Source organism: Argiope bruennichi, chromosome 6, assembly GCF_947563725.1.
Source record: "Argiope bruennichi chromosome 6, qqArgBrue1.1, whole genome shotgun sequence".
Classification (NCBI taxonomy): Eukaryota; Metazoa; Arthropoda; class Arachnida; order Araneae; family Araneidae; genus Argiope; species Argiope bruennichi.
Genome location: NC_079156.1, coordinates 51,751,433 through 51,763,541, shown reverse-complemented (window position 1 = coordinate 51,763,541; position 12,109 = coordinate 51,751,433). Strand labels below are relative to the sequence as shown.

Below are 12,109 nucleotides of genomic sequence, written 5' to 3'. Positions count from 1 at the left end.
TTTTGGATCCACTGTACATCATGTATTTGCTGATTGTAGTATTTTGTCGCAGCATAGCTTAAATATTGCGCATTAGATGCCAGATTATATGTCATATACCGCATATATATGTCTATAATGATATCTCTTAATCTAATTTAAATCTCAATTATTTCCAAATTTTTATCTTAATTTGACCTATCTAAAATGATCTCTTATTTCCTGATCCAATTCCCCCTTTTTTTTCTTCTTCTTTTTTTTTTTTTTATTCTACACGCGCACTAGAAAATTGAATATTTTAGCATTTTCTCATGCTCCTAGTGAAGGGATATTCAGAATATCAAACATGTTGAAGATATCGCACCATATCTTGTGCTAATAAGGATTGGTCATCGTACAATATCGTCATCGTACAATCCTTAATGATTATAACATTCTTTTAAAAATACCTAAGATTCCCTTTCCTAAATCTACACGTTTCAATCAAAGAAATCCCTATCAAAATCTCACTGTAAAATCACTGAAGAAAAAAAATTCCTGTCTATTTTGTACTTGTATCGCGATTTAAACTGCTTAATCGCTTCTTGTGCGTAAATAAACCTTAGTGAAATAAATCGAAGCTTTAAAATTTCAAAAGTTTCTGCTTCTTCTCGGCCACCCATCCTCGTCATCTGACCGCGGTTCAAAATTATGAGGTCCGTCCCAAAATAGGCCTAGTGTTGCTTTAAAACAGGACGTAATATAACTAAACTAAACTATATCGGTCACGCATCTGCTGAAATATGTTTACATAAATATACATAACAATATTTAATTAAATGTAGTATGACGTCACGTCACGTGATTTTATGGATTCAATTATATTCCGGTAAATTCTTTCTTCTTCATACATTCTTCATGTTCAGATTTTATTTATACGAACATTGAAAGTCATAATTCTCATATATTTGTCGATAATTACCACGTCTTATTAATTTCCAAGTAACAACGAAGTTATACATTATCATGTTTATTATTTGCGCTTAATTTATATTTACTAATGTATAAAAAAATTCTATGTCTCATAAGTATATTGATATTTATATCTTTGTATATAAAAAAACTCCGATAATAACACTTAATGATGATTACCGTTCATTAACAAATTTTTATTTTTTCATCTCATGCAGATTTCAAACTAAAATTCTCGAGAGATATATTACTTAACATTATTTATCTCTAATTACGTTATTAGGGAACTTCTTAGTTTAAACGATGCTTTCGCCAACCGGCTAGTTAAAATTATAATAATTTTTAGAAATAATTTGCATAAATATTGTTAATTGTTTTTTAATGAATGGTAGCACACGTTGGCTTGTGAAATGAAAATTTTAATAATAAGTAAGATTTTCAACTTCGTTAAAAAAATTTATTTCTACGGCTAATAAATTCTTCGATAATCGATTCGATTGTTCGATTTTGAATTATATCTCCCCGTTTAGAGAATGGATGATTTTGTGTCTCCTATAGTACTAATTTTATCCATAACTGGAGATCTAATATAAGTAATTCATTTATTAATTAATTCGTCGTTAGCCAAACGATTTAATTATTTACGATAATTAATGAATAATACATCACTCGTTCTTTGCAGTAAGTTTATTGGCGGATTTTCAGTTAATCTATCGGCTAAAACTCTTCCAGATAAATCGGTTCTTCGTTTGCAAATTGTTTTGATGTACGATTCTATCTTAGTTTATTGAGGCTGTAGATCATTTCAGCTTTCCTGTCAATTTTATTGTAATTAAATGCATTCGCCAATCAATGAAATAAGTTAAGCATATTTAATTAATTAATATATTCCGTAATAAATTGTATTGTACATATTAATTATATTATATAATTTATGCAAGGTGTTTAATTATTTTATTATAAACTAGGATTTTAATTATTAATTATGTAACAATAATCAAGTTAAATTAGAGTTCTAAAGGATGAAAATATTAAAAAAAAATTAAAAGAACACTTAATTATTGTACTAAAATTTAAAGCATAATTATCTAAAGAACTTAGAATTCAAAGCAAAAATTGTAAATATGAGGTGCAGATGTCTTGTATTTTTATCACATTCATAGTATAAAATTTAGCGAAAGTTTAAAATTTTTCTTTCTTTTAATAAAAATATTGCTTGATATCTTCGTTACGTTACTTTTAGTATCTCAATGTTTTTTTCAATATTGGGTTTGACTTTCAAACTTTTAATGAAATAACTTATTCATTTTAATATAAAAAAAGAATTATTTTAAAATATTTTATTTTTTTCTTCTTAAAAATATGGATCTGTTATTATAACTATTCTGTAATCTTGTAATAAATTTTTCTTAAAATCTGTATTATACGACACTTCTATCAAATTAAAACTAAATTATTTTTTATTAAATTGTTGTACTTCATCGGGAATGCACAACTCCACTGAATTTCAAGAATTCTAGTGCTTCAAGAAATGAGCAAAGAAAATCCCATCTTTACAAATATAAACAAATCAAGGAAAACAAAGTTGTATTAAAAGCAATCAATGTTGATTTTTTATCGAGTTTGAATACATTCATCCTTTCTTATTTTGCAGGGAAATCCATGGCAATGCTCTGACGCATTTCCCTGAAGCCGTAGCTAGCTTACCGGCACTTAGAGAACTGTAAGTATCTAATTTTGACATGATAATATTTATAAAATATACATTATTTGTAAATAGGACAATGTGATATGCATTATAAACAATTTTTCAAAATGCTTTACAAGGCAGATTGAAAGACATAGACCTACCGAATTTTATAAGCATTTCTAAATACTTACTTTTTGGGTAATAAATACTTGCTATGAAAGGGCTTTCAAATTTTAAATTAGATCTTTCACTAAAATTGTAGCGGTTACATAAATCTACTACCTTCTCTTTTGATACAACAGATGGCATTACCTTATTAACATCAAGGCATATTTCCCATGATTCTTCTTGGGGTCATTATTGTATTGTAAGTAAGTGTCATATATATTCGTGTTCGTGTTTGTTTTGTCTTATGAAATATGGAACTTAGAAAATAATTAAATAACTGCTCCTAAAACTTGTCTGTTATTTTCTTCTATCTCATAATGAAGTTATAAAGAGTGTCGTCCCTCTACAAAATTTTAATAATGTTCTGAATAACTTCTCAGAATATAAAAGCACAACATTCTTTTTTACACCATTTTGACATTTAAAAATAAGATCATCAGTGACGTCAATTTTAACTCTGAACAATTTTTCCTCTTACTTTTAGAATCTTTTTCAAAATATTTTTAATTATATTTTACAATATTTTTAATATTTTATTTTTTAGATTTATTCTCACATGCCTTGCGAAAAATAAGCACTTTTTTTGCACGCATATTATTACTGTTATAAAGTGTATCCCAAAATGAACGGAAGATTTGAATTTGCCACCATTCGTGCAGTAAAGTATTGGTAACCATATTAAAGAAATCATTTGAAAGTTGCTAGTTTAGTTAGAACAACGTGTTTTCATTGTTGAACAATATTTCAAAAATAATAAAAGTTTGATGGTCACATTTCGAAAATTTGAAAATGGCGCCACAAGATTGAGTGATTTTATCACGATTGGATTTCTTTTTATATGGTTATTTGAAATCAAAGGTCTATGCCAACAAGCCCACAAGCACGCGCGCATTGAAGGAGGAAATTCAACGTTGCATCAACTATATTCAGCCCCATTTTGGCAAACTGGTCATGGAAAATTTTAACATAAGAGTGCGTTATATGCCAGCAAAGTCGTGGAGGCACTTTGCCTTATATTTTACTCCATATATAACTCTATCCTGTGTACTTTACGGTTCAATCATGTGTATTCAATCCTGTACGGTTATAATGTGTACTTACGGTTCAATAAAAATATAGCAATTTAAAGAAAAAAAATCTTTTTTTTTTTATTATTTAATTCAAATTTTGCCTTAACACGTTGTTCTATCGTGTAACACTCGATTTTTACTAACCCTAAACTATCAGCTGTCAAATAGGGTTTTTTAATAGGGTTGCCAACACTTTACTGCACGAATGATTGCAAATTCAAAACTTGCATTCATTTTAGGTCATCCTTTATAATTAAGTCGAAAATTTTAAAAATAATATAGACAGACAAATCAAGTCTAATACATTATCGTATTAAATATTATGACTTGAAGTTCAAATATCCTTTAGAGTTTTTTCGTTATCATACGTACAATAGAAACTAATATATTGAGATCAAGAATTCAGTTAATAATAAATTAAAGTAACAAAATAAATCAAGTCATAATTACTGTTCATTGAATTCATCCAATATAAAACTCAAGAGTCAGTTTTTGCTTTGAAAATCATTGAAAGTCAGAAAACGTTTTCTCCAGTTAGATGAAAATAAAATATCAATTCTTGCTTTGATGACAATGTTGATAGCAGAGGGAAAAAAACAAAGCTACTGTAGAATACTTTATTTACTTTATCTTACTTTTTGTGCTAACTGAATTACTTTTAAAAAATTGCGTTGCATAGCACGTAGTCATGCCCGTTGTTAATCTTAATCGAGATAAGAGAAAAATTTATGAAATGATTTCTAGCTCTCTGTCTCTCAGCTACACTATTATGACAGTTTACACTGTTCATATAACTTGTTAAGCTACTGGAAGCTATTTGAAATTCAAGAGACATTTAAGGGATAAATTGTGTCTCAGTCAGATATGTGACAAGAAAGCAGTTTGGGTTATGTTTCTCTTGTTTTAACACATTATAAAAAAGTGGAGAAAATTTATTATTTCCCAAAACAAACTACAAATAAAAAGTTGAATTTAATTTGAGCTTTGTTTGCACCAGTGATTTCGACATGCTATTTCTTCATACACGTCAGAGATGGTCATAAATTAGATTCTGAAACTATTTTTCCTGGAAAATTATGCTTTTTTTTTCAAGCGCTATTAAATAGAGTAAGATTTATGACTTCTTAAGCGGTTTAATGTTTCGAACATTTTTTAGTGTTTTTTTTTTAATACAAGTAGTATTATTCATTGCAAACTCGGAACGAATTGTGCGTAAAGTACCACCTGTGAAAATTCTGGAGAAGTTTTGTTTTTATAAAAGCAGCTGGCTTTTAAGCTGCGAAACAAAATAAATACATTAAAAAGTGAGTTTCTAATCCTTCAAGAAATGAGTTTTTGCTTTTCTTTTCTGTTTATTCTTTAGACTTTTTTAAAATACTAATAACAGGTAACTGCATTAATCTGTTATTAGTGATTATTTATTAGTAATTGCAATTACTTTTTTGCAATAACACTCTAAATTATAGGGTAGATTAATTTAAAATATCGTGTAATAAATAAAAATGCTACTGCTAAATTCATTGTTATAATTTATATTTTAATTACTTTTCCTAAACAACAAAGAAGCTCATGATTTATCTATTTTCATAATAAACAATACTCAAATTTCAATACATTTTCAATTTAAATAATGAAAATTAAATTACATTCTCCAACTCTCTCTCATTTTTACATTAAATTAAGAATGAAGAGACAATAAATGCATTTTTGAAAATCATGTAATCTTAAATAACTTCAGGAGGCATCTGGAATGCACTTACTAGTTATAAACCACAGCTACAATTGTTACGAATTTTCATGAAACAGTAAATAAAATATAATGCCTTGTTTTTCTAAAATAATTCTGTATATAAATTACTTTAGAAGGTTTATGGTTCACGTTCAGATATTTTTAAAAATCATTCCCTTTATTAGTTGCGAATATTCAAAAAAGTGGTTCTGCCAGATTGTGTTCCTTTGATATACTTGTTTATAATACCTAAAAAAATATGAACCGTTCTCACAAATGAATTATTATATATTTATTAAGATAAGGGCATTTGCCATTCATTTTGTTGTTGTTTTTATTTCTTAAATTTTAAAATATGTGTTTTTACAAGCTGTTATACACATGTGACATTGAACTATGAATGAACAATTCTTTTCGCAAGCAGCTGGAAACACATGTGTTATGCTTTAAATGTAACTCTCTCATTACTGAAACGCCCCAGAAGTCTTTCAATGAAATTCGACAGGCGGCCGAGATGTCCAAATGTCATTTGGGAACTTTTTTTTTTAGTGTGATTGATTGAAATCTCGTGGTGAGTGCTTTGTTCACTAGAGATACTCTCCAGAATTGGTGTGAATAACAGAGAAGCTTTCGGATTATTCTTGGAAATTATTGTTTAATAACCATCATTTAAATATATCAACATCATTAAGAACCGCGGAATCTACATACCGCGCGTAAGCGGTTTTTTCGCCTATAATCTAAATTTTTCTTATTTTTGAAAAAAAAAAAAAAAAACTTGGATTTTTTCAATATTCTAAGATATCTAAACTTTAATGATCTTAGAAATGAGAGTACTAATGAAGCCAAATTGATTGAAAGTCCTTGCATTTAAATCATGAATTGAAAAATTGTTTCGTCTACTATCTATTATCGGTTTTTTTCTAATTCTACTATTCAAGCCATAATGACGTATTATGTTACGAGAGCACATGCAAAATTCATGCAAAATGCACACATTCGATTTTTTTTTTCGTATAAAACCATGAAGAATGAATACTATAAACATTGTTCCATTTTTTTTTTCTGTGCCGTATATTAGTAAATGTATTTTCACCAATAAATCATCATAAAACCTGTGTCTGCTTTTCAAAAAAAAATTTTAACGAATGGTTTCAAATGCAGCCATGTCTTATGCATTAAATAGTATTATTGTTTACTTTTGTTAGAGCTGTAGAATTTCAATTATTTTCTTTCCCTTCAGTGTTTTTTCAGACAACGCCATCTCTGAGCTGTCTGACTCCGCTTTCCGTAAGAATCCGAAATTGACACTGTTAGAGATGAGCGGCAATCCTATCACCAAAGTGGGACCCAGAACGTTTGCTAATCTACCCAGTCTAAAAAAGCTGTAAGTATAATTTTGATTCCAATGTGTACAATTTTTCATGTAATGATACTTTTTTGCTTGTTCGCTGAGAGGTAGTGCCAAATTCTCATTCTCGGAAATAGTAATTGAAGAAAGCCATTCGCTCGCATCTAGCCAACAAGAGCTAGAATATCAAGAGCATCTATATACATGCAAATGCAATGACATTAGATTCTTATCTAGATTATATACAATAGATTAATAAATGCTTAATCAAGTTATATACAATATTCAATACGTTACCTTTGCTATAATTAAGAATAATTTTTTAACCCTGCCACTACTAATCCAGCCCAACCGGCCAATCCTGCATCCCTTGTTTGCAACGAAACCGGACTTCCAGACTAGAATTTACACTGCCGCTAGGGTCGAATCAGTAGAGAAAGGGTTAAATTATATATAATAAATCTCTGAATGAAGGAAGATTTTTAAGTTCTAAGGACTATGATCGGTGAAGATACGCAGAAATTTTAATCTTTTTAATTCTTTTTAAAATCGTGACATGAGAACTGTTACAATACAGAGTCCTCCTATAAGGAATCTCCCTAATAGATGAATTAAATTTTGTGCGCGTGTGCGTTAATATCAGAAAACTGTAACAAACTACAAGTTGAAAAAGTTCTAAGTTAATCGCCGTCTTCGACTCTTGAATTTCAATTAATTGAAAACAAGCAATAAAGAATGCTTTGAAAAAAAACTTTGAAGAATGCTTTTAAGATGTAATGATTTTATTATTTTAAATTTCAATTAGCTATTTCATATTTTGTTGTGTCTTTTACTGTCGACACTTTTTGATAAATTAGCTCTTGCTTTAATTGTTTATGTGGAATCATTTAAAAGTTCAAATAAACTTAATTATCCAGTTTTATACGTTTTCTTCCTCTTTCTTAGCGAATAAAGTCGCTCAACTTTCAGAGAGGATTTTTTTTTTAAAAAACAATTGACTTTTAGAAAAGACTGGTACTTTTGTATTTCTCTTGGAATTAAACTATCAGAATTTCCAATAACCAGACAAACCGAAACAAGAAAAATTTCTACTAAAAATACATTCTATATTTATTAGTCTTTGAATAATATTTTGTAGTAGTAGAGGGTAGCTGTGTTTATATAAGGTTAATACTGCAATTTAATGACTCAGGCCGGAAAATAATAGGTTATTTTAATTTGCAAAATTAAATAATGAACAACATAAAACTAAACGCGCGGAACAAATTGATGCAGACGGTTGGGAAAGTTGGGCCAGATCATGACGCGGCTATTAGCATGCTAATTGAGTACAAGCATTTTAAGAGCGGAAGAGAGGAGAGCAGAATACTTGACCAGAAATGGTCGGTGCTTTGATATCAGGAATCTGGACCAGTGAAGCTTGGTTTAGTTTGAGAGAGTTTATTGTCGCAAGAACCATTTATGATTAAACATTAAACTGCGCCAAACATATGGTGAGAGTTATTTTAAATTTTACTTCTAAATTGCGTCATTTTTCAGGGTCTATTAACCTGTAAAATCCGCTAAATGTAATCGCATGATAAAAATACAGAGCAAAGTACAACATACTCATCTTTAAGAGAGAGCAGAAAAATTAAATACAGAACGTTGCACGTTGAAGACGCACAACTGATTGGGATTACCATGCAATGAAAGATAAAACTTGTAGCTTTCATGCTCTAATTCATGTTCTTCAATATTCGCATGCTCAAATTCTCTATGCCATAGCTGAGCGGCAGGTTTAGATTTTGGCGTTGGTGTTTGGTTCCGATAAAAATCGACCAAATCATTTTCAAATAAATACTCCTGTAGATCTAAAACAAGACTTTTATCTAATTGCTTTAATAAGATTCGTCCTTACTAAAGTCGATAATTCTGGAAAAATGTATTATGTTTTTCACTGTTTTTCAAGTAAATATTCTGCAATACAAGAAAATAGACGAGTGTTCTCTCTTTGCCTTTCTGGTATATAACACCTTTTCTACATTTCGTCTATACTTTTCTTAATCTCTTAAATATATAGAGGAGGGTAATAAGCTTTCGAAAATCTCTGCTGTCTACAAATAAAATTGTCCTCACCTATAATTTTGTGTGCCCATGGCGCAATATGAGACACTTTATGCTTCGTAATTTAATGAAAAAAAACTGAGTATGCATTTTGAATTCTTTCCTTTTTATAAAATGGGTACAATAATTTCACATAGATCGGCAAGGTTGGAACGAAACGGCATGGTAAATCTTATTTATCCAAGTCATAGTGTTTTTGAATTATCGTGTTCACATGCATACGGACAGTCAGACTTCATTTTAACCCGTTCACCGTCCTCTCCTGTCTGCGAAAATTTCTGTTTTTCGCTGTATCAAAACATACAAAAATAAAAACTCAAACAAGTAAACATTTGCAAAGTGTTTTAAACGTTTTAAAGTTTTAAAATGTAAAAGAATGCCTGAAGCGCGTTACGGACGACGAAGATGTTAACGAATTTCGTCTAAATTTTTACAGAAACCTACAAACTTAATGTTAAAAAGACTTGCGAATTTCATTGCTTTAACATAATGAGTTTTAGTGTTATCGCTCTCATAAATAGACAAAAAGTTGTAATTTTGTAATTACAAAAGTAAATTTTTCAGAATCAGAGGTCTAAAATGCGGAGATTTGTTAGAATTTCAAGGTGAATTGTTTGACGATTTCAATGCTTTCTCCGAATGAGCTTCATAAACAAGAGAATGAAAAGGCGGCAGAGTTCCATGCAATTCGAAAAGTGTTGTATTATCCCCTGATTGCCATTTAATTTTCCTCTCGTTATTGCTTTTGGTAAGAACGCATCTAAATCATATTTCTTGAAAAAGTCGGTCCTCCCATAACTCACTTGATATATGGAGCCGACAATGGAGTTGTGAGTTGCCAATAAATAACTTCAGTTGTTATTACTCCGCTGCTGTTATTAATCGCTTCAACGAACACTCAAGTGCCTCCATTATCACTTGCCTCACAGTGAAGCGATGTAAAAATATGGGAGGCAATAAGCAGTGTTTTGCTACTCCAGACGCGCGGAAAGTGCTTAGGGGATCGTCGAAAATGGTTAATAGGCATTTATTTTTCAAAAGACTGTTATTACTATGATTGAAGTTAATGGTAACTACTTAGTCATTGTAATTTTCATAATTATAAACTTAAGTTCAAAGATGATACTTCTGTGTATTCTTTGACTTCCTAACAGCCAATTAGTTATATGTGGAATATTAATTTTACATGAAAATTAATGGGGGATTCTTCTTCATAAACTTTACATGAAAATTAAAAAGTTGTAATGAAAGCTCTAACTATTTCAACTTTGTAATATTTTTGTTTGAAACAGTGAATTCATAAGGAGCTGTTGAAAGAACTAGTTTTGTAAAAGCTTTGCTAGTACTAAAATTTGGTACTAAAGATGATATCTCATTCAGAATACATAGATCTGCCAAATTTCCAATAATATAGATTAATAGCCAAGCCAGAGGACCTTCTTCCAGTTCAAGAAAATTATAAAATTTCTTATTATGTTGTTTATTTTTATGTTATTAGAGTATTATATATTCTTTACTTGAATTTTACTGTGATTGCACTTTTTGACACTTCTTTTATGTCTACTATATTTATTATTATGTCTATTATTCTATTTAAATTTATGTTCCATTATATTAACTACTAAATTTGCAGATAGAAAATCTGTACCTCAGAGCGAATTTTTTAAATTAGTGTTTACATTAATTATAAATTAAGTGAGATTTTAGCATTTTCTGTGATAATACCTGAAAATATTATTGCACAAAACATGATCATTTGAATTATTTTAAAACTTAAAGAAATTTCTTCTTTATGGTATCATTTTAGTTCCCCTACAAATAAAGTTAGCTCACTTTTTAAATAAAATATTCTTTTGTATAATTTTCAATAATGAATTTCAATATTTTTAATGAAATTCAATCTATTTTCATTATTTCATCGACTATTTAAACTATGTCCAAAAAGCTAAGGAAAAATTATTTCGCTTATTATTTTAAAAGCTTGCTTATTAGAATGGGAAATCGGAAGTAAAAATTGCATTACTTTAAAAGAAGTATACAATTTGAAATAGATGGCCGACAAATTTCAATTTTTAATCCCTCTATGGTGTCATTTAACTCAACTCCATTGAGAAGGTTCATGTGCACAATAAATAGAATAGGTGTAAGTCTTTTAAAACAATACGACTTTAATACTTGTCACTATTTGATGCTTAAAAATGTTTTGTGGAGGAATCGTGGTGAAAGCTTATAAGCCAGTTAACAGCTACGCTACAGGAGCAATTGCTTTTGTATTGTGGTCAAGTTACTGGGCTGCGAACCAAAAGGTCCCAGGTCCTATCCCCGCTCATAACCATCCGCCACAGCGGTGTCCTCAGACGATGAACCTTCAACCTTCTTACAGCTGTTGTGGCGCCATCTACCCACAGCAAGCCAAATTCGTCAGATTTACTTGACGCAGCAACACAAAGTCGTCAGACTCACTTGACGCAACAGCAACCACTCACACACTCGCCATAACGCTTGGAGCTACTCAAATGGGTACAGGCACATTAGACTCAACAGCTAAAATAATACATCACCACTCAACAGCCATATCGTTCGTCTCACCTCCGACTCACTGGAGGGAGAGTCTGTGGTGAAAGCTTATAAGCCAGTTAACAACTACGCTACACGAGCAATTACTTTTCTATTGTGGTCATGTTACTGGGCTGCGAACCACAAGGTCCCAGGTTCTATCCTCGCTCATAACCATCCTTTACAGAATTGTGAATATCAAATTATGCATAGGATACTTAATTGAAATTAAATACAGCTAATATTCTCTCCAGATTATCTGATCACCAAATGTGACTAATAGACAATATAACAAGTTTATTAAAATCTATCACATGGATGAACAAACAAAAAATCAACCTGTTTACGAGTTTGATACAAAATTACAGAACTATGTTTTCTATCGAAATATAGATAGATCTATATTTGTTATTAAAAAAATCCCACTCTATAATTCAATCTTCGAGCTTATTGTATTTTTCAGTTTTTGCCGTCCACATACCAACATATTAACACAGCTGACATTCTGA

At 30.0% G+C, this 12,109-nt stretch overlaps 1 protein-coding gene across 1 annotated transcript in view; it reads left to right on the top strand.

Moving 5' to 3' along the window:
• The window catches only part of LOC129972498 (leucine-rich repeat-containing G-protein coupled receptor 5-like), a 298,104-nt gene that overhangs the window by 257,845 nt on the left and 28,150 nt on the right, over positions 1-12,109 (top strand). Inside the window, exons 8-9 of the mRNA XM_056086650.1 lie at positions 2,585-2,653; positions 6,831-6,974. Coding sequence (XP_055942625.1) covers positions 2,585-2,653; positions 6,831-6,974 — 213 coding nt within the window. The remainder of the gene's footprint in view (positions 1-2,584; positions 2,654-6,830; positions 6,975-12,109) is intronic.